The following is a 26,339-nucleotide window of genomic DNA, read 5'->3' on the forward strand; positions in this document are numbered from 1 at the left end:
GGCCCCAGCAGCCTTGACCTGTTGGGCTCAGGTAACCCTTCTGCCTCAGCCTTCCAAGTAGCTGGAACTATAGGCATGTGCCACCATACTCGGCTAATTTTTTTTTTATATTGTAGAGATGAGGGCTCGCCAAGTTGCCCAGGCTGGTCTCAAACCCCTGGTTTCAAGCAATCCTCTCACCTTGGCTCCCAAAGTGCTGGGATTATAGGCATAAACCACCGTGCCCAGCCAATAAGCACACTTCTAACAAATAACAGTATATTAGCTTATGAACAGCAAATAATTTTTTAGTATAAGTGCATGGTCCCGTGCAATATTTGGGACATACTTTTTTAAAAAAGTGATTATTTGAAAATCAAATTGCACCAGACATCCTGTATTTTTATTTGCTAAACCTGACAGTTCAGGTCACGATTTATCTCCCAAACAGCCCACCTTTTCATCAAATCTGGCGACCTGTGTGCTTCAGTGCAGAAGTGCTCTCCTTGGGGCACAGGTGTGACTGCAGATTCAAAACTCTGATGTGACATCAACAGTACACAGAAAAAGGTAAATGTGAGTAACTGTAAATTTTGAAATTCAGAGATGTGTATTTGAAATCTAGCTCAGAAGATACTACTGGCCGGTTTGGAGTTTCTAGGGGAGAAAAGAAACTTGAGTGGGCCTGGAAAACCTTTCCACGGGGGACGGCAAATTAAAGCTGTAAAGGTTTCTTGAGGGTTTGGGAGGAGGGCGCCCGAGAACTTGAGCCAGCGAATAAAGGCCGAGCAGGGACAGGCGGGGCGCCAGACCGGGCGTAACCAATCAGAGCAGAGGAGGGCGAGGCTAGCCTCTGGAAAGGGGCGGGCCGCAGCAGGGTTGGCTCCGAAGGATGGGACTCAGCCAATCGGAACCGGGAGCGGAGGGGCTGGTCTGTGGGAGGGGCGGGTTCGGAAGCGTGACGAGCGCCTTTAGTGCGGCTTTCAGGTTCATTTGCACCTGTGTTTTCTCCCAGCTGGGCGGACGCTGACTGTAAGGTGACGCTTGCTCCGCTCGTCATGGCCTACCCGGGATACGGAGGAGGGGTGAGTCTTGGCGCGTCACCGCGGCCTTCGTCCGAGCGGAGAGTGGCGGCCCGAGGGCGGTGCCAACGTGCCAGGTCCGCCTTTGGCTCTTGCTTACTCCGTCGGCGTCTGGTACTTGCGGCGCCGGCACTTCGCTGGGTGTCGCAGCCGCGACGGGGCGGGGCCGAGCGCACCCGGGCTGAACGTGAAGCCGCAGGTGTTCCGGAGCCTGCGGAGCGACCTTGTGGAACCGAGGAAGTGGGGTGTGTTGCAAAAAAAAAATTTTTTTTTCCCCCGGATTGCAGGAACAACCACTCTTTTCTTGTTCCGGTAATCTTTTGTGGTCCACCCCCCTCCTGACTCAGTTTTGCTAGATCCTTTTTCTGAATTTTCTGGCCACGTCTAGTTAGTTCTTTAAGTCGTTTATGAATACTCTAAATATTTCCCAATCTTTGCTGTTATTGTAGAACAATCTGTTCTAGACGTTTTATCCCCCTAGCTAGAGGGATACTCTTCTGTATCTGTTTGTCTTACGTCACCTTTGAGAGTCTTAAGTTGCGATTGTAGTAGTATCCTGGTGGCTAGCCCTTTCTTTTTAGAAAAAGACTCAAACTTTGAGTATTGATGTGGTCTCCGAAGTGGGGTGAGCACACTTTGTTTGAACGGAGTGGGCGTGCAGGATGATCCATTGGGGTGTGGGTAGATCATATATTGTTTGTTTTTATTTCTACTTCTTTTTACTTAAAAAGAGAGCTTGTGTTTTACTAATTTTAACGTAGAACTTGGCATTGTAATATAGTTGTGGTCTTCATAGGAGTTACCCCTACCCCTGGGAGTATATGGGAATTTTGTTATTGTTAAGGTAGTACATTTCCAGGCCTTCAGCATCTTCACATACTTGTTCCTAAAAATTGGTTTGCTTGAAAACTTGCCTGAATTCTTTTTGGCGTCTTCCACTTTATAATGTCTATTCCTCGTCAGTCCTAAAATTTACTAGAGAAGTTTACTATGCCTTAGGGAGTGAAAGCTTCCTTCAAAGACTAGTCAAGATGGAATAAACCTGTGAAGCCTTAAGAATTATCCTACGGTCTGCATATTTTCATTTGGTTGAAGCTTGCTGTTGGAAATGTGGTACAGAATTTTTACTCCTGTTGGCATCCTCTGAATTCATATATTGAGTGGGGTAGTGAAAATAAGAAATTTTCATTTGAAGAATTTTCTACTTCCTTACCCCCACTTTTGCCAAGGAGTGCTTATATTTGATGGAGCGTTCCATAAGAGAATAAAGAAAGCATCTGTATGTGTTTTGAACATTTGAATACTTTTTTCTATTTATTTAAACATAAGCAGCTTTTTCACCTGTTCTCATGCTTATCATTAGTAACTGGAAAGAAAAGTACGCTCAAACCAGTTGAAGCAATAGAAGCTAGAGGCACTGAATTTTAAAAGCCTAATGAAAATGTTTTAAGATACATTGGATAAAATTTAGGGATAACACTTAATATGATTTCTTTACTTGGAGTGTATTAATGAAATAGTTAAAGTTGTTTTGTAAATTATATTAATTATAGTCAACCTACACCTTATTAATGTTTCTTATATTCTTTTAACAAAACATAAAATGTGAGCTGCTAGACTAATTGTTTTGATAGGATACTTTTATCTAATTAAGTGCATGATTCATCTCTTTATGAGATTCATTAGTAAATTTTTACTTTCTTGTTTAATAATTATCAAAATTATGTTTTCTTTTTATACTGGTTATGTACAAATAAAAATTATAACTCAATGTAAAAAAGTTTTTTCATTTCTCATTTTGGTCACAAGAAATAAAACAATTACGTTTAATTTATGTGTATATTTTTATTGTACGTATTTATGATAGGGTCATCAGGATTTTTAAGCATAAAAATGCATTCTAAGCACTAAAAAACTTATACAGATGAGATTTGCGTGGAAGAAATAGAATAAAAAGTTCACAGAGTAAAAGAAAATGTAAAATTTGTAAACTTCATATAAGAGTTTTTAATATCTTTTTTTAAAATGGTGGGGAGTAGGTATCATTATTATAGTGTATAGATGACAAAGGATACTTTATGAAGAGTGATGTAATATTTTATTTGTAACTATCAGTGTTTACAATATGCTGGGCATTGTATTTTTTATAACTATTTAAACTTACAACAAAAGCTTTACATGTCAACATGAAATATGGAAAAAACTATAAGATTTTTCAAAATTTATTTAAGGGGAGGGCAGCAAAATACTTAACCAACACTGACATGTAGTTCTGTTGGTATACTGAGTGATGAGGTGGAGTTTTATCCTGGGTCTCTCACTTGTTTCTTTTCCGTCTACTCTGACTTATTACAGTTTGTATGTGTAGGGTTCTTTGAGTTTACAGATTATATGGTCTAGTGCAATCCTCACAACTAGTGTAATCCTCACAAAATAGACATGTAGTTTGAAAATTTCTGGGAAGAAAACTAAGGATTGAAGATGGTACTAAAAATTTGAAAACATGCAAAACAACACTTTCTCCAAGCCTTTTTTTAGTCCTGTTATCGGGTAATAACAATAATGATCTAGTGCTCAATTTTGGCTTACTTGAAATTATCAGGAAAACAACTTGAAATATGAATTCATATAAACTGTTCTTAGAGATTAACCTTGTTGTCCAGGGACTCCAGTTCTCCACATGGGCCCTTCCAGGTGGCTACTTCATAGCATGGTATCCAGGTTCTAAGGGAGAGAAATAGAAGCTGCCAGTACTCTTAGTCTGGAGTCCTGTTAGCCTGGAGCCAATATGGTGCCACTTCTACTGTTCTACCAGACAAAACTGAAACAGGCCCATCCCAGATTCAAGGGGATAGAGAAGGAACAGAGAAACTTTTGTATGGGAGGAGTGGCAAATAATTTGCAACCATTTTTAACCTGATCATCATCCTCTCAAAGTATTGAATTTGGGAAAGTTAACGCTGAAAATCAAGAAGGAAAGATAGATTGAAGGTTATTTCTAAGGACAGATTCTTCATGGAAGGCTGTCTGCATGATTTAGGTTAAAAAACAAGTTGTAAAATCAGCCGGGCGTGGTAGTGCATGCCTATAATTCCGGCTACTTTGAAGGCTGAGGCGGAAGGATCGCCGGAGCCCAGCAGGTCGAGTCTGCGGTGACCGGGAGCGGCCACTGCACTCCAGTCTGGGCGACAGAGTGAGACTCCAACTGAAAAAAAATAAAATAAGTTGTATTTGTCCTTAAAGGCACAAATGGGGACACTGTAGTAGAGGGCCCATCCATAGCCAGTCTTTTGGCACCATCTCTGCATCAGCTTTTCACTAATGTGCTCATGTTTAGTTTGTCCTCTCTTTTCATAAAAAGGTTTTTCAGTTTTTCTTCCATGTGTGAAGTTTAAGGTGAGAAGGGTCTCCAAAGCTTTACATTTAAATTCTTGGATATATCCTAGACCTTGATTATCCTCCATGTCCTTGCAGACTTTGGAAGCAAAGCCCAGGTGTTTGTTACTGCCGCAAACTCTCAGAGCAAAATCTGCTTTGGGTGTTTTACTAATCTTTTTATCTAGCCACAAATATTGACCAGGAAGTTTCCCCTTATCTGTACTCTTAAGGTGATTTAAAAATAACATTTAGTGGAACTTTGTATTTCCACTGTTAGGCGCCTCAAATTATCTTAGCATGCTATTAGTAAAAATAGAAAGGTTTTGTTTTTCGCCTTTAGTCAGCTTTTATAATTAATGTAATTTTATAAGTTCTACTTCATCTATATCAATTCTATTTCAAATATATTGATATAAAGGTATTCATAGCATTTGTGTATATTACATAAAATATATATTTTTGGAGATATATTAAATATAGTTATATATTTATTTCAAATCCTGCTTGTTATTTCTAAGGACAGATTTTTCATAGACTATACCCTTTTTCTTTTTTTATTTCTGAAATTGTCCTGTCTTTTCTTGCTGGTCAATCTCTTTTCTTTTTTTCTTTTTTTTTTTTTGAATCTGGGTCTCACTGTGTTGCCCAGGCATGTGGCCAGTGGCACAGTTACGGCTCACCACAGTCTTGACCTCCTGGGCTCAGGCAATCCTTCCATTTCAACCTCTCGAGTAGCTGGGAATACATGTGTGTGCTGTCATGCCCAGCTAATTTTTATTTTTATTTGTACAGAGACAAGGTCTTGCTTTGTTGCTCAGGCTGGTCTTGAACTCCTGGGGTCAAGCAGCCCTCCTGCCTTGGCCTCCCAAAGTGCTGGGATTATAGGCATGAGCCACTGCACCTGGTGTCTCCAAAGGATTGTTTTCTAATCATATCTGTTTGGATTTTTACTATGTCCTTTCTTGCACTTCATTACTTCATAATATAGTTTTTGACCAGTTGGGAACACCTTGCCTAGAGCTTCAATACTTTCTCCATATCTTTGTCCTTACACATGTCGTTCTGCATCTATTCAAACTACTTGTTGGTTCCTACATTATTTTCCCACCCCTCGTAGTTATAATTTTTTTCTCTTTCGACTTTCTGGCCATCTCTACTCATTTTTCAAGGAGGCAGGTCAAGATTTTTGTTCAAGAAGGAATAATGAACACTCTTGATATCTCTTCTTCCTACAAACTAATGAAAATGCTGAATAAAGTACCTTTTTAAGGTATTAAAAATGTATACCAAGTACCCAAATGAAAAGAGAAACTGTCGACTAGCAGTAAATAAGTATGTAGCTTCTGGGGTCAGACTATATGTACATATTTGAATATATGGTCTGCTTCTTACGAGCTGTTTGACTCTGGCCAGTTCAGGAAACTTCTTAAAGTTTCAGGCCCTCAACTGTAAATGGGCATAATACTTTAATACTTAGTTGCTGGAAAATCAAATAACATAAAAGATGGATAGTACTTAGAATAGCACTTAAGATATAAAAACCCTTAATAAATGTTACTTGTTGTTAGTTTAGTGGTTGGAATTATCACTTTATTGATCTTTTCATTGTCCTCTTGCTTTTTAAAAAATAAACTTTTTCAGAGCTGGATATGGTAGCTCATACTTGTAATCCCAGCAAGGTGGGAAGGATGTCTTGAAGTTAGGAACTCAAGATCACCTTGGGCAACATAGTGAAACTGTGTCTCTGCAGTGAGATATGGTTGCACCACTGTACTCCAGCCTGGGTGACAGAGCAAGACCCTGTCTCTAAATCAACCAATCAACCAATCAGTCAATCCCATCAATCAATACTGATGGAGAGGGTGCTTCAGCTCTATGCATTTTTTCCATGACTAGGTCACAGTTTCATTGTATTTACCATATTTTCTTCTAAGTATGTGTCTTAAGTTACACTTCTTAGTTTTATTTGTATTTTTTTACTTTTTGTTAATGTTGATGATGGTAAACACTTTTTAAAAATTGTGCCTCATATTCTTGTTATTTTTAATTTTTTCCCCTAGTTGGAGTCTCACTCCATCACCCAGGCTGGAGTGCAGTGGCATGCTCATGGCCACCCCAGTGTCAACCCTCTGGGCTCTGGCGATCCTTCTGCCTCAGCCTTCCAGGTAGCTGGAACTACAGGCACATGATACCACACCTGGTTAATTTTTAGTTTAGTGTAGAGACGAGGGCTCCCCAAGTTGGCCAGGCTGGTCTGGAACCCTTGGGTTCAGGCAGTTCACTCGCCTTGGCCTCCCAAAGTGCTGGGATTACAGGCCTAGCCACCAAGCACGGCCAAAAATTGTGCCTCATGTTCTTCTGTTAGATTAAGTTTTTAGAGGCTAGTGGCTTCTTTTTTCTTTTACACCTTCATTAATGCCGGATAACATGTAAATGAATTTAGTTATGTCTTAATGAAAGACATCTAGCATTTGGTAGCTGAAGCTTTTGTGATAGCTAAATTTGGAAGCTTTTAGTAACTGTTTTTACTTTTCAGTGGACTTCTACTAAATATTTTCTTTTAAACTAGCTTTCACAGATACAGGTAATGTTTGTATCATTAACTTTCTCTCCTTTTGTTCTACAGTTTGGAAATTTTAGCAGTCAGGTGCCAGGAATGCTCCCTGGTGGATACCCTGGATACCCAGCATACTTGGATAGTTATTCCTCAGGTAGTGACCCCATGTGGACTTATTTCACTGCTGTTGCTGGACAGGTGAGATGCTAAATTTATTGCAGACATATTAATTTAAAAAATAATTGCTATTTAAGAGAAATGTCAACTATTTTACTTGGTGTATTATTTTAAATCTGTGTGAAATTTCTATTTTAAATGTATTTAGACCAATTTTCCTCCTGAGATCAGAGATGAGAATAGTCATAATTTTTTTTTGAAAGTCTGTTAGTATGCCTGATACATTGTTCATTTGACTAAAAGAGGAAACATATTTTTTTTTATAGTGGAAAAATAAATCTGATTCTTTCTTACCTAGTATGTGTTCTTTACTGAAGTTGTTCTACAAGAGACTCCACTTACTAGTCATTAAGAACTCCACAAAAACTATATATTATAATGTCATCTTATTTTGAATTATCATTTTTCTAACACTTAAATCTTTTTATTTTCCTTACTCTGTTTGACATTTAGAAGCATCACACTCTCCTTGAGTGATTGATAGAACAAATCTAAGTACATTTAGCCTGCACACCCTTTTTAGCAGGCAAAGATGAATATTGGAGATTTGAGGAAACTGGGTGATATTTTTAAAAATTAGTATTTTAAGGAACAATATTTTTAACTTAGATATCAATCTCATTAAAAAAAAGTTGCAGTTAAAACCTAAATATTTAGAACAATATAATGATAGGAAATCTTCAAAATGTCTTAAATTGTGGTAGCACGCACCTGTAGTTCTGGCTACTTGGAAAGCTGAGGCGGAAGGATCGCTGGAGCCCAGCAGGTTGATGCTGGGGTGGCCGTGAGTGTGCCACTGCACTCCAGCCTGGGCAATGGAGTGAGACTCCACCTCATAAAACAAAAAACAAAAGTAAACACAAAAACCTCCAAAATATCATACATTTATTCAAGTTGGGAAATTTCATTTTTTAATAAGTGAGGTCATGTCATTTATAGTAATTTTGATTTTATATGGCTTGTCAGTTTTCCAAACAGGTTATCAAAGTAATAATTTTAAGATTTATGCATTTATTTATTTTAGAGTGGCTCACGGCCACTCCAGCATGGACTTGCTGGGCTTCGGCGATCCTTCTGCCTCACCCTTCCAAGTAGCTGGAACTACAGGCACGCGCTACCACACCCGGCTAATTTTTTGGTTTTTATTGTAGAGATGAGGCCTCACCATGCTGCCCAGGCAGTCTTCTTACCTCAGCATTCCAAAATGCTGGGATTACATGCTTGAGCCACCATGCGGCCGTGCCTGGCCTTATTTTTCTATTCTTAATTAAAAATTAAAGGAAATAGTATATTATATTAATGATGTCTTTGGTATTAGGATGTTATTAGTTTCTAACACAGTTGAACAAATATTTTAAAGGCTGACTTTATTATGACCAATAGGGAAGTGTGAGACTGCCAATTCAGGTACATGAATTCTGAGGGTGAGTTGTTAGTGATGATATGTGATTACTGTGGTCAGGTAGAGTTTTTTCTTTTACTCCTATGTAATTGTTACACTGTACTATGATTTATTCTTTGTAAAGTAATTTTATATACATTTTATCAGAAATTTTAAATGAAAGTAAATAAAGAAATGCCAATTTCTTCCAAATTAATAAATAAATAATATAATATTATTTAAGCCAGATCCCTATAGGTTTCTTTTTCTTTTTTTTCTTTTTGGCATTTACAGAAATGATTCTAAAATTTATCTGGTAGTCTGTGTTATTCAGAATAAATATTAAGTCATATTAAAATGTCGTAATAAGCCGGGCTTGGTGGCTCAGCCTGTAATCCCGCGCCTTTGGGAGGCTGAGGTGAGTGGATTGCCTGAGCCCGCGGGTTCGAGACCCGCCTGGGCAACTTGGCGAGACCTCATCTCTACAATAAATCAAAAAATTTGCCAGGCGTGGTAGCGTGCTCCTGTAGTTCCAGCTACTCGAAAGGCTGAGGCAGAAGGATTGCCGGAGCCCAGCAGGTCGAGGCTACAGTGGCCAGGAGTGGCCACTGCACTCCAGTCTGGGTGACAGAGTGAGACTCCAACTCAAAAAAAAAAAAAAAAAAGTCATAATATGAACAAATTATAAGCAAATATAATTGTGATTGTGTGATCCTAATGTAAAAAAAAGTGTGTAGAGAAGAGCAGGAAGCTTAGAAACATAACCCAGAATGTGGTGAATAGTGAATGTAGCATTCCATATCAGTGGGGAAAGAATGGAGTCCTAAATTAACTATCTTGAAATAATTAGCAATTTACCTAAAAGTAAATTTAGGTCTTTATCCCATACCATACATTAGCACTAATTCCAGATACAATAAAGAATTAAAAAGAAGGTATATTAGAGTTTGTCTCCTATTGTTGAAATAAATGAACTTGTCTTTTATTCTTGCTTTAGTATGTATTTCAGCACTTGCTATGTTTGTGTTTTTGTACAAAAAACTTCTAAGAATGATGAACTAAGATAGTTGTGGGTGTTAATGAAACATTTGGGAACACTTTTTTTTTAAGATATGTTATTTTTCTTCATATATGTTTAGCAATTTTGGGGGAAAAAATGAAAGTATTCCTTGAGTTCTGTGAGCTGCTCCAGCAAATTAATCTAAACCAAAGAGCTGGGTCATGAGAACCCCAACTTGAAATCAGTCAATTAGAAGTTCTGGAGGCCTGGTTTTGTGCCTTGTGTCTGGGCTGTCTTGTGGAACTGAGTCCTCATCCCATGGGATCTGACACTATCTCTAAGTAGATAGTGTCTGAATTGAATTAGAGGATGCCCAGCTGGTGTTCCCTGGTTGGTGTGCAGGGAAAACCCCCACATTTGGTCACTGAAGTCTCATTCTATGGTGATAATTGTTGTGGTGGTGTGAGAGCAGAGGAAAAAACATAGTTTAAGAGAATTTTCCCAAGACAGAAGGCGATGAATATCTTCCAGCAAAGCTGTTAGATTACCTTTCTAACTCCAAAAATTCTATAAAGCACATGTAAGACAGGGTTTCGTTAATTTTACAAATTTTTAAATATAATCCAAATTGAGTGAGAAATTCTAATATTTTTAACTTTTTGAAGTAGTAGATGAACATGGCCACAAACTTTCAGAATTTATTGCATTTTAGTGATGAACCAGCAGTAACTGCCTACATTCTACCAAAGACTGACCTTTTGTGTACTGGATATTGTGCTAGGACCTGGGAATGCAAAGTTAAATGAAACTCAGACACTGACGTAGAAGATGTCTTTTAATCAGGGAGATAACATGTAGGGAATGATAATGATGTAGGGAGAGAAGTGCCAAAGGTAAATAGGTAAAGATTTTAGCAATGCCAAGACTTTGTACTTGTTATCTTCGCCTAGAACAGTACTGTCCAAATAATTAAAATGCGAGCTACAAATGCAAACTGCATATATAATTTTAGTCTCACATAGTGTATTTTAAAAAGTAAACAGAAATCGGTGAAATTACTACTAACATTTCAACATGTAGTCAATATAAAAATTATCAATTATATTTTATGCTTTTTTGTTACCAAATATTTGAAATCCATTGTGTGTTTTATGCTTACAGAACATCTCAATTTGAACTAGCCACATTTCAAGTGCTCAATGAATATATGGCGATGGCCACTATATAAGACAGCAGAAACCTAGAACACTCCTCTGTCGGGTATCATCATAACTTGTTCCTTCACTTTCTTTAAGTCTTTCTCCAATTCACCTTACAGGGAGTGAAGCGTTCCTTAATCTTCTATATAAAATAGCATTTGCCTCCTCACCCTCCTACACCTTTGCTGGGTTTCCCCACTCAGTCTGTTAGAGAGCATACCCTTTTTGTCCAGTCACATTTCTACATTGTTGTCATTCATGCCTATGTAATGAAGCCTCCATAAAAACTCAAAAGGACAGGGTTCAGAGAGCTAAACATATGGAGATTTCTGGAGGTTAGCGCACACAGGCAGGGCATAGAAGTTCTGCATCCCTTCCCCTCATACCTTGCCTTATGCATCTCTTTGTATCTTTTGTAATATCCTTGATAATAAACCAGTAAACATGTTTACTGTACATTAATGCACACACCCCATCATCTTTACCCTGCTGTATTTTTTTCCTTAGCACTTATTACCTCTTTCTAATTTTTGCTTTTTTGTTTCTCCTCTACCACTAAAATGTAAACTCCATAAAAGTGAGGAATTTTTTGATACCTACTGCATCCAATGAATGGTGTTTACACATAGTAGATTATTCAATAAATATTAAATGAAATAACTTTATATTCTTCCTAAGTGGAAGTTATTTATTTCTCTCTCTACATATTAACATACTTGTTTTAATAATTGGTCTATAAAATTATATTATCTTGCATGGATTTATTTTAAAATTGTTGATTTGTGTTGGCTGTCTTTTTAAACATTAGACTTCACTATTTATTTTGGAATTTTGGTTTTCAAACTTATTTCAAGTGGAGTTTTTGTTTATTTTCTCCCTCCCTCTTTCTGTTCCTTTCCATGTCATCTCTCCATTTCTCCATGTCACCCTTCACTCTCTAGTGGTCTTGTGATTGTTTCCACTTGATTGTGTCCAGAATCAGATTTCAGGGCTTCTGTTTGTTGGTGATATTGCATATCCCATAAAGTAAGGAGCCATTTATGTAGATTAGCATTCTAGTTCTGCTTTGTAAGCCTTCAGCTTCTCAGAAGTGATGTCCTCAGGCAGTAGTTAGCAGTATATTTTGCTAGTTTGTTTGGTTTCATTTGGTTTAGTCTTGCTTCCTTTGATGAGTAGGGAGCCCGATCCCACTTCCTGGATTCAAGCAATGAGGCACTCACATCCCAATGCCATGTGAGGTCTTCAGAAGCAAATTCTTGCCCCTACTACAGATGTGCTCTCTCTTTACTTCCTAGCCTTTGCTCTTCCATAATGTTTCCAAAAACAGTCTTGGAATTTCATATATACAATTTAGCTTCATACAACTTTTTAAAAGTAGAAACTGTTCCAATAAAGCAAAATGGGCCTCAGATATCGTTAGAGAAATAAATATATCTTTTCCTTCACAGTTATTTTTCCTCTTAGTTGCCAAGAAGGTCCATTAACCTAAAGTCCTGGCAAAACTGTTAAGTACTGTTACATTTTTAAGTGGCTTAAAATCAGGCCAGGGAAAAGCAACTGAGAGACTTGCTTTGGATGCAAAATTTAAGGGGATTTAAAAAAAATCCTCGGTAATCACAATAAATCATGCTTTAATATGATATTGTGAAAAATCAAAGTTAATGCAAAACTAAGTGATCAACTAATATATCCAATTTTTAAATAAAGGCAAGATCTGACTGACCCTTTGTGCCACTCACCTCCTTTGCCTTACCTTGCTATCAGCCCTACTTCAGTCTATAAAACCTGTTCAGCATATATGATGATTTTACATTTAGAATATGGGCCAGTTTACTTATCATGCTTTAGTCTGCATGTTTTTAGAAGATAAACCCAAGTATTTAGTAGAACAACTTAACTTGAGGAAAAAGATTATATATCATTGACATATGCATCATAAAACCTTCATAAGTTGAAGGGTTTGCAAAAGATCAGTACTTAAACTGGTACTTTTTGAGGAATTATTAATAGAACGTTTTCAGAGTTTTACAGCATATAGTTTTCAACTCTGGGAAAATAATAAACTTACATTTTCATACAAAGAATACACATTTACTTCTGAAATACAAGACATATAGGCAGACCAGAAAAGTGCACGAAGGAAGCCTGGGCCATTGTATATAAATGGTCAGGTAGAAATTTGACACCCAGACTTTACACTTCTGTTTCTTTTTGTGGGATAGGAAATAGTAACATGTTTCTTAGCTTCCTTGTCATTCAAAAAGCGTTAGTGAAAATCCTAGAATAACTTTTATATTCTTTAACTCAAATTTATACTGACCTTTTCTGTGTTTTCTTTGTCAGCAATTTATTCAGCTTTGATTTCTCTGTAAACTTTATTCTTTCTCTAAAAAAGCAAAACCCGAAACAAAACAACAAAAATCCTTTGTTTCCCTCAAAGTTTCTTTGTCTCTTTGAAAGTATAGGATTTAGATAAATGTTCTCTATGGGCTAAGTGGACTTTTGTATGAAGTGCTACAGAAGAAGCTTATACTTCAGCAGAAAATATCATGCAGGACTAATATCTTTTATTTTATGGAATTGGTTTAGTTTTTTTAAAAAAATAAATTTAACTTTCTCCTTTTTAGAAAGCTTTTAGCTTTAGCCTATTGTCTGCACAATGCATCATTTTTTTAAATGAGAAAAAATAAGTGAGACTTAGCAATTCTCATTAATTTAATCCTCAGGAATAATACTGTTTTCCCACTTAAGAATTAAAGAAAAGAAATAATTTCAACCATATTACTTTTAGTGTACTAGAAGATTTTTTTAATTAGAAAAATCATTTACTACATTTGCTTTGTTTTGATTATTTGTAAAAGATTATCTTTTAAAGTTAGTCTGACACCAGTCTAGCATATGCGTTCATCATTTCACTGAGATGGATATTGACAGTGGCTGCCGTTGGACTTAATTGATAGGGTGTTTTGCTGTTGATTTCTGTTCAGGACCTTTTAGAAATGTGTTCATAGTCTTTAAAAGTCCTGATATATAATAATGGTCTGAAATGCTTGCTTTAGGACTGTAGCAAGGTAGGTAATTGTTGATTTAAAATGTGCCAAAAAGTCCTTCTGAAGTCTTTATATTTGAGGAAAAATGTTCTAACTTATCCCTCAACCTAAAAAGTATGACATTTTTAAAAATGCAATTTTCTAACTGTGGAATTTCAAATTTAGTAAGCAAGATTCAAAAATATATGTGAGAGAAAAAGGTATCTTAGATACTCTTGTGTAAGGAATACTGTACTGATGGTCCACTAAGAAAAATGCTTCCTGTTAGAACCACTGCTGTTTTTAAAAGGGATTCTTTTGCCAAAGACCCATTAGAATATGAATGTTGATAATATTTCTTAGAAGTAATTCTAAAAGTGTTTTTTGCTTCTTAGGTCTTTTATGAAGAGTATGTTTTAAATTTGCCTCCTTGATCCTTCTCATAGCTATCGTTTTGCATCAGTGCCAATGTATGTGATGTTTCCAAGTGAATTACTTTGTATTTTGGTAGAAAACAGGTACTGAAAAATAATGAGAATAGTCAACCTATTTTATTTACATTGTGATTTCTTGTTTGCGCTAAAAAAATTTATTTACCATTTAAATTCAAACAAGAATGTTTGGGCAATAATCAGAAGGATAGAAATAAAATACAGGAAAACTCAAAAATTTTGTTAGGCATAATGGTACAGGGGAAATATTTTTCTCCTCTAGTTAAAGCTTTAGTATTCTTTATAAATAATCTTCTCCTCAAATAGGCACAAGTGGGGCAGTTTTTGAGACTTCTATGAGTACATTTTAGACATTTTTCTAACAATTTAAAATAGAAATACAATGACTATCCTGTTGTTGTGAACTATTTTAGAACAGGGTGATTGTACTATTTTTCAGAGATAGAAGCAGTTACTCATGTTGTGTGATGTTCTGTAATATCCCTTTGCTGTCAATAATTTTCTCTAGAATTTTGTAGTTAATTATAGAGTAATGTTTTAAAGAATACATATTTTTAATTGGTGTAGAATGGTTAATTAACATTTTAATATGCTTCTATACAACTGCACATTAAGTCAGGCCATAAATATTTTTAAACAGGATGGTGAAGTGGATGCTGAAGAACTTCAGAAATGTTTGACACAGTCTGGAATTAATGGAACTTATTCTCGTGAGTTTTTTTTTTCCTTTCTTGTTGAAATTGGAATAGGAAATTTGTTTTCTAACTTTTTTGTTCCCATACTTAAAATATTAAAAATGTTACCACAGTTATATGGACAGTTTAAAGAGTCAAATAATTCTGTAAAATGTGTTATGACAATAACTGTTTATTATACATTCCTCTTCTTAGAGGAGACCTCTTTAAATTTTTTGTTTGCCAATTCTTTGGAAATTGGCTTTCAGATTTAAGATAGTATGTTTTCTAATCTCTTATTGCTTTTTAGTTTTAATTATTATCAATTGATGTCCTGCTGTGGGAGATGAGGATTTGACTTTTCTCAATCTTAAACTTACCTCTATTCTTGCACTTCCCACTCTTCCTTATTTCCAGTGTAATTAGATAGTAATTTTGGTTAGGTAAATCAATCTTTACCTTATTTTTACTACCTAAATGCTGTTTTGTTGGTGTACCTTGTGCTAACGTATGGTTACTTTTCCTCTTTATTTAATTTGTTTTTGCTTTTCTTGAAGCTAATAGTTGTCAGGTGGTCTATCTTTCTCTTCATTCTGGGACTTTCTTTTCTCTCTCTCTCTCCCTCCTCCCCACCTCTCTCCCCTCTCCAGCCCTCCCTCCCTTGTCTGTCTGTCTATCTATCTATCTATCTATCTATCTATCTATCTATCTATCTATCTATCTATCTATCTATCTATCTAAAGATGGGATCCCTTTCTATTATCCAGGCTGTAGTGCAGTGATGAAATCATAGCCTCCATCTCCTGGACTCAAGTGATCCTTCTGCCCGAGGCTTCTGAGTAACTAGGACTACAGGTGCAAGTCAATGCACCCCATCCAGGAACTTTCTCCTGTGCTCTCTTTTCTATGCATAACTGTCAAACTGGCATTCCTTCACCATCATTTGGAAGCTGTTTTTTCCTTTCCCTCTTGAGTTGAATCTCCTCTCTGTTCTGTTTCTTGTTATTTTCTTTTTAAAAATTCATCATCTTATATAATGAAGTAAATAAATAAGAAACTTCTTAATAAAGGTTCATGGAAGGTAAATATTTGAAACCTTATATATCTGGACATACTTTCATTCTGCCTTTATAATTGATTGATTGATCGGCCATGTATAGAATTCTGGGTTACACATGATTGTTTTTAGCTTCCATCATTGCTCTTTTTTCCTGCTTGTATGTGATTTGTTTTTTTCTTCTGGAAACTTGTGAGATTGTCTCTCTCCCTTTAGTATCCTGCAGTTTCACAGTGAAGTCCCCAGTTATTTTATGTGGGGAACTCAGTCTGGAAACTCCTTTGCTTTAGTTCTGAGAAATTTTCTTTGGTAACGTGTTCTCTGTTTGTTCATTCCAGGATGCCTTTTATTTGGACTGGATCTTCTATTTTTCTTAACTTTTCTCTTCAATCTCTTTTTTTCTGTACTTTTCTCTTGGGGGGGGTTTGCTCACCTGGAGAGTAACAAACGACTCTCCACAAGAATGCAGGTTTTGCTCAGTAGGGGTTTTATTACTTGGCAAAGTAAGGAGAACACTGGGAGTATTCTTCAAAGCAGTGTCTCTCAGAAGGAAAGTAACAGGAGGGTTTCCTGGGGTGATGGGGTGAGGAAAGGGCATGTCATCGAATGTAGAGAAGGGATCCAGTTCAGTTGTACAGAGTGAGTTATTATGCCAGCACTTAGGTCCCAGGTTATGGTAATGAAGCTTTAGCACAGAAATAAGGAAAGTTCACTGGGGTTATCTATAAGTTGCTGAACTCTGATAGGAGCTGGTTTTACCAGCTAGGTGACCTCCTTCTCCACAGACTGAAGGGCCAGAAGGCTGATTGCTCAAGTTAATTAAATTCCTATAGTCCCTAGAGACCCTCCCTGTCTGCATACAAACCTCTTATTGAGTCTTTCATTTCTGCTATCATGTTTTAAATATCCAAGCACTTCTGTTCTATTTTCATTAATAAGATGCCTTCTCTTGTCTCTCTGAGACTATTAAGATATTTTTAAAGTTTTTATTTTCTATATAAACTTTGTTTTCTCCAAATTATTTTCCCAGTTTTGTTTGTTTTGGTTGTCTTTCATGTTAAGTGCTTTTCTCGGTTGTCTGATGATACTTCCTTGCTCATATTTAACGACAGTACTGATTACAAGCTCTGAGACAATGGTTAGGTATTGACTGTAGGTTTCAGTGTATGGTGGTTTGGATGGGCAGTTTTGTTGTGGAAGTCTGGGTGCCAGTGTATTTAGGGATTTCCTTTTGGGCTGGGTTTTCAGTTGATCTGCCTAAGCAGGAGAGGTGGACTCCCTAGGGTTCTCAAATCTTTTGTAAGTTGCCATTTAATTGCTTTGTTTTTGGTAGATAGCCCTGTCTCAACTGTGCCTGGTCTCCTGCAGTTTAGGGACCTCTCCAGATAATAAAATCCAGACTTCTACTGGGGTGGAGGTGGATGTGGCAGCTGTCCAACTGAGCTGAAGCAGGAGGGGATTTAGGGCTTTAAATACTCCTTAAATAGACACTTTTGCCAATCCTGTTTTTATCTCCACTTTCACACCCATTTTCGGAAGTATTTCTTAGGCATTAGACCTTTCAAGAAAATCAACTATTTTAACTTATGGAATACTTTATGATTTTCCTTAGTGGGACTAAAATTTAACTGCAATAACTTCTCTTTCTTTTTTTAAAAAAAAGTTTAAATAATTTTTATTTCAAAATATGTTTTCAAGTAGCATAAAATGAAATAACTGAAATTTTTTATTCATATATCATATTGGGGACTAATATGATAATTTTTATTCATGAATTCATATTAGTAAGAACTTTGTTTTTGTTTTTTTGAGTTGGAGTTTCACTCTGTCGCCCAGACTGGAGTGCAGTGGCACGCTTCCGGCCACCGCAGCCTCGACCTGCTGGGCTCCGGTGATCCTTCTGCCTCAGCCTTCCAAGTAGCTGGAACTACAGGCACACGCTGCCACGCCTGGCTAATTTTTGATTTATTGTAGAGATGAGGTCTTGCCAAGTTGTAGACCCGTGGGCTCAGGCAATCCACTCACCTCGACCTCCCAAAGCGCTGGGATTACAGGCTGAGCCACCAAGCCTGGCCTAGTAAGAACTTTGTAAGCTTAACTAAACTGTATTAACATAATTTCTTCTTTATCAGGATTATGATGTACTTAGTCTTGAGGTAAATCAGCATACCAGTTGAATCCAATAGTGATAAGGATTAGAAAAATTAAATTTTATCTAGTGGTTCCTCAGTTGTATTTCTGTAAATATGGAAGTGATAACATTTATAACCACCCCTGATTTTAAGGTAATTTGCATTGATTTTTTTTTTCTTCTTTTCTTCTCCCCTCCCATAAGAAAAAATAATCAGTTCAGAGGCTCATCATTTCTTACTTGAGCTATTACAACAGACTACCAAATGACTTACCTAACCCTATCGCTAGTAATGTAGTGGCCAAAGTTTAATCCGAGAGACCACCAAGAGCCAATTCCGATGAAAGTTCAAGAGGGTTTTTATTTGCAAGCTCGAGCCTGGACCTCTGTTGACAACCGACGCAGCGGAATACACCCAGATACCCTGATTTCCTTAAGCAGATGCCTTTTATGCTTTTACACAAAGGGAGGAGGAGTTTGGGGGGACTTTCCAGTCTTGTTACCATTTAATTGGGTAGTAACCTTTGGTTGTCAGCTCAATCGTGGAGGATTGGCTAGCTTGACTCCGGCTGACCTTGGCCCACTAGCTGGTGAAGTTGCAGAGACATTTGGAAACTTTAGGTGATTTTCCCCTGGCACCTGATTGGTTGTTGCTAAGGGGAAAGTGGGTCAAGGGAAGGGGTTAAAGCTTAAACTGGAGCTTTGCAGTTTTTTCCCATAACTGAAACTTTAAACAGCTACAGGTTATGTTTTAAAGCAGAAAACTAAAATGGCTGTGCTATTGTCCACAAGCCGATTACATATTTATTGGGTTATAGCATGCTTTTAACCTAAGTTCATGGTATACTTTATTATGGTTCTCTCAGTATCATCCCACTTTTAATTTCTAAAATAGAAATTTTAGATTTCTTTTGTTCTTAAAATCCTTAGTGAGTTTCATTTGTCTAAACTCTTCAGGATACGAATTTCATGATCTGGCCCTCACTGGCCTTTCTGATGTCATCATATGCCACCTTCTTGTATGCTGTGGTGCTTAACATTCAATAAAAGTTTGTTGATTGTGGTGATTATGTATTTCTGGCAGTTTTTAAATTTTTTGTTTTGAAAATAGAGATTATCATAATTTCACATAGATAACATTGGGCAGACTCCGATTTAAATATTGAATATGTTTTACAGCCTTCAGCCTGGAAACCTGCAGAATTATGATTGCCATGTTGGATGTATCCTTGAATAAAAATAGGAAATGCTAGACTATAGAATAATAGGTTTATGAATATTAAGCCAGTTACTAGTTTTAAATGACCACAGTAAACTAGAGAATTTTAAAATACTGTGTAAGCTCCTGTTTGAATGCCAGACTTTTTAATTTTTACACTGAAATCTGTTCATATGCTGAGTTTGGCTAATTCTGCAAAAGCATACTTATTTTTTAGTCAGTGATTTGGAATTTTGAGTCACATGAATTTTCTTAGGTATCAAAATTAATTTTTGTTAATAAAGTCATCAGAGAGATTATACAGGAAAAATGGGATTTAATGAATTCAAAGAGCTTTGGGCAGCTCTTAATGCCTGGAAGCAAAACTTCATGACTATTGATCAAGACCAAAGTGGAACAGTAGAGCATCATGAATTGAGTCAAGCCATTGCTGTTATGGGTAAGTATATTAAAATTTTTTAGATTCTGTAAAGGTTATCTTTGTTCTTTGATATGATGAATCTTAATTGCTTCAGTTAATAAGTAAAGGGATATATTTTTCTGTCCATAGTAGTTCCCTAGTTTGTTTTCAGGGTTATAATTAAGTGTTCAAAGACCTTATCAAAACCATTTTAATTATGATTTTTTCAGAAGATGATCTTCCATACAGGCATACATTCTGAATTTCTTGTTAAGTATATTTAAATTCATTGCTAATTGTTAGTACTTACCACTTATATTCTTTTATAACTTTATAGGATCTTTAATTTTGTAGCAAGTTTATTTCAGTCAATCACAAGTCTCTATATAATAGTCTAACTTTTCAGCAGCCGTGTTTTTATTTTTCTTATATATTTCATAACACATAGTAGGTACCAAAATACCTCAAGAATAGAAAGTTTGCATTTGAGAACATTTAAAAAGAATGTGACTTTATTTTGATCATAGCTTTGATAATCTAAGGTTCTTAGTACATTTTATTTCAAAAAATGGAAAGATACAGTAGTGTATAATTTACCTAGTTAATGCAGTTTTAAGTAGATTTCTTGATTGCTTTTACTCTTGTGATTTATATGCAGTCCTTTCTAAACAAAATACATTTGTACTAAAATTAATTTTTTGAAAGTTAAGATCTGAACCTAATATAAGTGGACTTATCTCAAATTACAATTTAAAGAAGTCAAGCGTAATATTTTTTGTTTTGTTTTATAGACATTTTAATTTAGCAGAGACAGTCCTGACCATATAAACATATGTAGTTCAATTATAAAACCTTAATAAACTGATTGATTGAACTTGGTCTTATATTCATCTTAATGATGAAAATCTAATATAATCTTTTGCAATAAAAGAAAATCTCCAAGGAGAGTTCAAATAGGCAACTGAGTGACAAACAAACAAACAAACAAAAAAATCAAAAGGTAGGCATTCTGGGTTATTCAAATTTAGGATCTTCAGATATTTTTAAAATATTTAAGTTATTTATGCTGACAATTTTACTGGAAAATCTTGGGAATTTTATCAGTATCACATCCAGTTTATAACTGTCTAATAGAAAACTCAAAATACATTTGAATATAATTACATTAGCTTGCAAGTTTTATTACCTCTCAATTTGTACTTCTACTTTTATTTACTTTTTTTTCTTTTAAAGATGTGGGGCACAATTCAACTTTTATTTTCTTTTGGTAAGTTTCCTGGTTACATTCTATGGTAACTACATGCAGACTTTTTTTGCATTTTTATTGTCTTCACCCTTGAATGGATTAATGTCATTTTTCTAAATGTACAAATCTAGTAATATGTAGATAATAATTCTAGGTCAGCATTTTTCATAGTAAAATATACATATCTCATTAAATGCATAGGGCCATCAGTAAAAGTAAAATAGAATATATTAATTTATACTTCTATTTTTTATTTCATTCTTTAAAAATTTTTGTCTTTATACATATTTTAAAATGTAAGTAATTAACAGTAACACGTGTGGAATTTAAAACTAACTCAAAATACATGTACTGGGAGTAAATGATCAGAAACTTATTAGTGATAGGAGTGCTCAGTTAAAACATTTTGAGAACCACAACACTAGAACAAAAAGCCAAAGACATTACTGAAATAGTGAAAAGACTATAGTTATTATCACAGTGTGTAGAGAAACAGAATAAGTGTTATAGGACAAAAAGGAGTAACATTTTTCTCTTTCTTCCCTTTTAGAGTAACCCTATTGATCCTCAATGTTTTTTAATTGTAAAAGACACTTTCAAGTAATATATTCAGTTGCAAATGTAGGATTTGAGTGATAGCAAGGATCATTAATAATCTTTGGTTTGATTTCTTTCAGAACTATAAAAGTTACAGAATTGAAATATTGATGCATTAAAACTTACGAAATACTCTAGACATTATTTCAAAATCAAAATATATGGTAAATTCACAGGAAGATATTTATTTTCTTTTCCTTAGCTTTGACTTTATTGCAAAGGTAGATTTGTGATATTTATATAACACTTAATGAGTTAATAATGAAGCCTTTGGTCAGTTTCAATATATTTTTGTTTCTAATATATATTTTTTGTTTTTAATAAATATTTTTGTGGAATGAATGTTGAAAGCTAATTTATGACCTCATCAAAGAGAAAGCAATCTTGCGTGTTCTTATGGTGTTTGATTTTAGAAGTTTTAATTTATCAGGTTTTTTTTTTTTTTTAGGTTATAGGTTGAGTCCTCAGACATTAACTGCTATTGTTAAGCGTTATAGCAAGAATGGCAGAATTTTCTTTGATGATTATGTTGCTTGCTGTGTGAAGCTTCGAGCATTGACAGGTATTAAACATTTAAAACTGGGTGTAGTATTATGTAGCTATTTTTCTTGAATAGTGTCTCACATTTCTGTCAGCAAATTTATAATAATAGATGGTTTTCTCCCTTTTTACTAAGAAATCTAATTAGTTATAAGGTTTTAAAATTTAGGAATATAAGCAGTAAAAACTTTTTATCTTGGTTTTGGAAAGTTTTTTTCTTTTTGTATCTAAGTTGCCAGGGATATGGTATTAAAACAGTTAATAATTAATATGAAATTATTCATTTTTTTGTACCTGGGTACACCAAGTACTTGAAACTATGTATTTTCCATTATAATTAAAAATAATTTCTTTGTTTAAAGATTTCTTTAAGAGAAGAGACCACTTACAACAAGGGTTTGTGAATTTCATATATGATGATGTGAGTATCTTGCTTCACATTTGTTATATTTATATTGTATTCTAAGTTATCTAAAGTTTAAGTGATCCCCGTGTCACTACTGGAATAATGTATTCCTTAGATCATATTTTTTTCTATATTTTTTAGTTTAATGCAAATCTAAGATTCAATATTTGTACAGTTGCCAACCAGTTTGACTCTCTCTTAAATCTAAATATACTTCTAAATTTTATGAGAGGTTTTTAGCAGGTCATGTTTTGAAACATTCATGAGGGCTAAAAGTACCATTATTTTTGTAGAGTAATTTACTTGTGATATTTTTCTAAGAGAGAGAAAAGAATTTAATTTATGACAGATTATGAAGCAGTTCAGTTCTCATTTCAAATGGTTGCTATTAATCTGAATCCAATTTTGTTTTGTTTTTTAACAGAAATTATAAGAAAGTCATATTTTACATGTGTTTTAATGTTTCAGAGTTTGTTATTTGTTTTTGTTGTATTTATTGATGGAAGTTACAGAGTCAACATTACCTTAATAGTATATATAACATTTCCCCTCTTGTGAAAATGTTTTTATGACATATAATTAATCAAAAGCAATTTTAAAACATTTTATTCTTACCAGATAATTCTACTTATGTATTAGTTTTTGCAGGGTACTATGACAATTTGAATGTCTAGAATTTGAAAGCTGAAGAAGTACTGTGAATTATTTTGCTGGGAAGAAACGAACTGGACTATAAATTTAAACTTTTGACACTTTTCATCTCCTTTCTGCCTGGTCAGTCTCTCCCTTTTCTGTGTTTTTACTTTAACACACAATTCAAAGCAATAAATGAGATTTTTTTAAAAATTGGGGCTATTACTGATCTTGGAAAAGTTATCATTTTACAAATATGTACATATTGTCATAAAATATTGGTGTATGATTAATTGATGTAAAACAGTCTTAGCCTTAATTTTTGACAATATAAACTTAGAGGAGTGTACTTATAAATAGATAGTATAAGAAGCCAAATGATGATGAATGTCTAGATAAAACTAGTCTGTATTTATCTGAAGGTTACAAATTATACTTTTAGATTTTGTTTGTAATTGGTGTTTGAGGGTCAGCTAGTAGAGAAAACCTGTATTTTGTGCCGTGTTTGTAATACGGTTTGTTCCTTGATCTTGATCACTGTATTAGGAAACAGGAACTTAGGGGTCTTTGCCTGTGAAGAAAACAATTGTAGTTCCTAAACAGTTATCCTAAGTAGACTCTCTAGTGAATTAAGGTACAGAAGGTGTTATTTTTCTTTTGTGTGTGTGTGTGTATTTTTCTTCAGTATGTTTTGTCTTCTCTAAAAAGAGAAGTTTGTAGTTTAACATACCTTTTCTCGCTGCACTCTATTCTGTTAGTGAAGACATAGTTAACCTACAAAATGGCATCTTTCTTTAAGGCTAGATTTTTTGGAAATGACACATTTTTCATGAAATGTCAAAATTTAAGTTTGTTCTATTTAACTAAATTTTTGTTTAAATGTAATATCAATTGTTTACAAAGCTAAAAATACAAGTAATCAACTACTGTATCAAAATGTTCAGGAATAGCCGGGCTCGGTGGCTCAGCCTGTAATCCCACGCCTTTGGGAGGCTGAGGTGAGTGGATTGCCTGAGCCCCGGTTCGAGACCCGCCTGGGCAGCGAGACCTCATCTCTACAATAAATCAAAAAATCAGCCGGGCGTGGTAGCGCGCGCCTGTAATTCCGGCTACTCGGAAGGCTGAGGCAGAAGGATCGCCAGAGCCCAGCAGGTCGAGGCTGCGGTGGCCGGGAGCGGCCACTGCACTCCAGTCTGGGTGACCGAGTGAGACTCCAACTCAAAATACAACAACAACAACAAAAACAAAATGTTCAGGAATTATAAATTTGACTTATTTGACAATATTAGCTGGTGGGTTTGCCATTGTTAATCCAGTCAGTATTTTGAGTGCATCTTTGTGATGTGGGGTATTAAGCATGTTAGACATCATAGCACCATTTCTGAGTGGTGTTGCTACAGAAAATGCAAAGTAGAATCATGAGATTCTTAGCATTTAAGATCCCTGGTATACAGTGCTGTCATTAACTTAATTTCTTTCTTGGCAACCGCCCCAGGTCTTTCTTAATGAAGATTTAATAAGCCACATATTTTTCTAACGCTTTAACTAAATATCTTCCAGCTTAAAGGTGAATGTTATAATTTTAGCATGACTGGTGACTGTATTAATTTATAGCTTTTATGAAAACCCATGTTTCTTAATGAATGGAGGATAGCAATATTTTGAACAAAACCTTTTATAAAATTACAGAATTTTAAATCAGCTTTCACTTTTACAATTTCTGGAAAGGGAGTAATGTTTAGTCATTTTGACATGGGTAATTTTATATTATATGCTCTGAAATTTACCTGGTTAGTTTGGTGAGAATGTGTAAATGAATAATCCATATAATGTTATCCTCTGGCTGTTTTATTGTTGTTGTTAACCATGAACACATATTTGATGATGTGAGAGGACATTAACTGAGCCATCAAAAAAACCCAACACAAAACAAAATACCCAGAATTCTAATTAGAAGTATAGGAAAAAGCAAATGTAAATACACTATGTGTCATTTATGTTTAATAGTGGTGATCATGTGACTCAGCAAACTGGAATCTTAACATCCAGATTATAGATGATCAAGTTACTGAATATTCTAAGGTCAATTATGATAATCTCCTTTAATTGGAGACTCAGAGTTGACCTAAAACTTTAAAAATGGCAAGTGATATTATTCCTATAAGTTTCTGCCAAGTGACATGTTGTAATTAGAACTCTTAATGCAATTCTCTAACTCACTTTTTTTTTTTTTTTTTAAGAGATGTTCCTGTGACCTTTGGTCATAGGAGGTCTATGAATATGTTTCCATGGCCAAACGCATTTGGAAAGTCTCAGCTTCCTCAGGAAGCTTGATAATGTATGTTAGCATATAAAAGCCCAAGGTTCATAAATTGTTTAATTTTATTTGACCCAGTTTTTTCCAAAGTTCTTGATTACAGAGCCCCTTTTTCTAGGCAAACTATTATTCCACGCCAATCCAACTTAATTGCCAGGCAATGATTTTGCATTTTACACTAAATAGACAATCTTATTAAAAATTAGGCATAGACTGCCGGGCTCAGTGGCTCAGCCTGTAATCCCACGCCTTTGGGAGGCTGAGGTGAGTGGATTGCCTGAGCCCGCGGGTTCAAGACCCGCCTGGGCAGCGAGACCTCATCTCTACAGTAAATCAAAAAATCAGCCGGGTGTGGTAGCGCATGTCTGTAACTCCGGCTACTGGGAAGGCTGAGGCAGAAGGATTGCCGGAGCCCAGCAGGTCGAGGCTTTGGTGGCCGGGAGCGGCCACTGCACTCCAGTCTGAGCGACAGAGTGAGACTCCAACTCAAAACAAAAAAACAAACAAAAATTAGTCATAGAGAATGTTTTACTGGAGTTTTTATACTAAAATGTAGTTCACTTTTTTGTGCTTTTTCAACATAACTGATGTAAATAACATTTATTACTAAAGTAAAGATTAAATAGTTTTATGATGAACAGGGTTGCAGTATGAATATAGTGTCATTTGTGCTTGGTAACTCAGTTTTCTTATGATGTGAATTATTAAATAATGTACACTCTTAATGTATAAGTGCTTTTATTTATACAGTAAACATGTTTCCATGTCATTTTGAGATTTTTTAAAATAAACAATGAAAGAGCTTGCTGTAAAGTTTTGTATCATACAAAATCTGTTACATATATATTGAGATGCTTCAGTTCAAATAACAGTGCAGTAATTCTC

At 35.3% G+C, this 26,339-nt stretch overlaps 1 protein-coding gene across 1 annotated transcript; it reads left to right on the forward strand.

Moving 5' to 3' along the window:
• Positions 1–961: 961 nt before the first annotated feature.
• On the forward strand, positions 962–23,352 carry GCA (grancalcin). Its single transcript, XM_008054083.2, has 8 exons — positions 962–1,064; positions 7,066–7,194; positions 14,875–14,944; positions 19,276–19,319; positions 19,607–19,754; positions 22,007–22,120; positions 22,461–22,519; positions 23,144–23,352. The coding sequence occupies exons 1-8, from the start codon at positions 1,038–1,040 to the stop codon at positions 23,168–23,170; spliced, it is 618 nt and encodes a 205-aa protein (XP_008052274.1). The 5' UTR covers positions 962–1,037; the 3' UTR covers positions 23,171–23,352.
• Positions 23,353–26,339: the final 2,987 nt, after the last annotated feature.

The sequence above is a fragment of the Carlito syrichta genome, unplaced genomic scaffold, assembly GCF_000164805.1.
Source record: "Carlito syrichta isolate Samal-C Ts95f unplaced genomic scaffold, Tarsius_syrichta-2.0.1 Scaffold289015, whole genome shotgun sequence".
Classification (NCBI taxonomy): Eukaryota; Metazoa; Chordata; class Mammalia; order Primates; family Tarsiidae; genus Carlito; species Carlito syrichta.

Coding starts and splice junctions, on each gene's coding strand:
- GCA (XM_008054083.2), top strand. CDS start 1,038: ATGGCCTACCCGGGATACGGAGGAGGG. Junction 19,320..19,606: donor TTATGATTGCCATGTTGGAT/GTATCCTTGAAT, acceptor TAAAGTCATCAG/AGAGATTATACAGGAAAAAT. Junction 19,755..22,006: donor TCAAGCCATTGCTGTTATGG/GTAAGTATATTA, acceptor TTTTTTTTTTAG/GTTATAGGTTGAGTCCTCAG.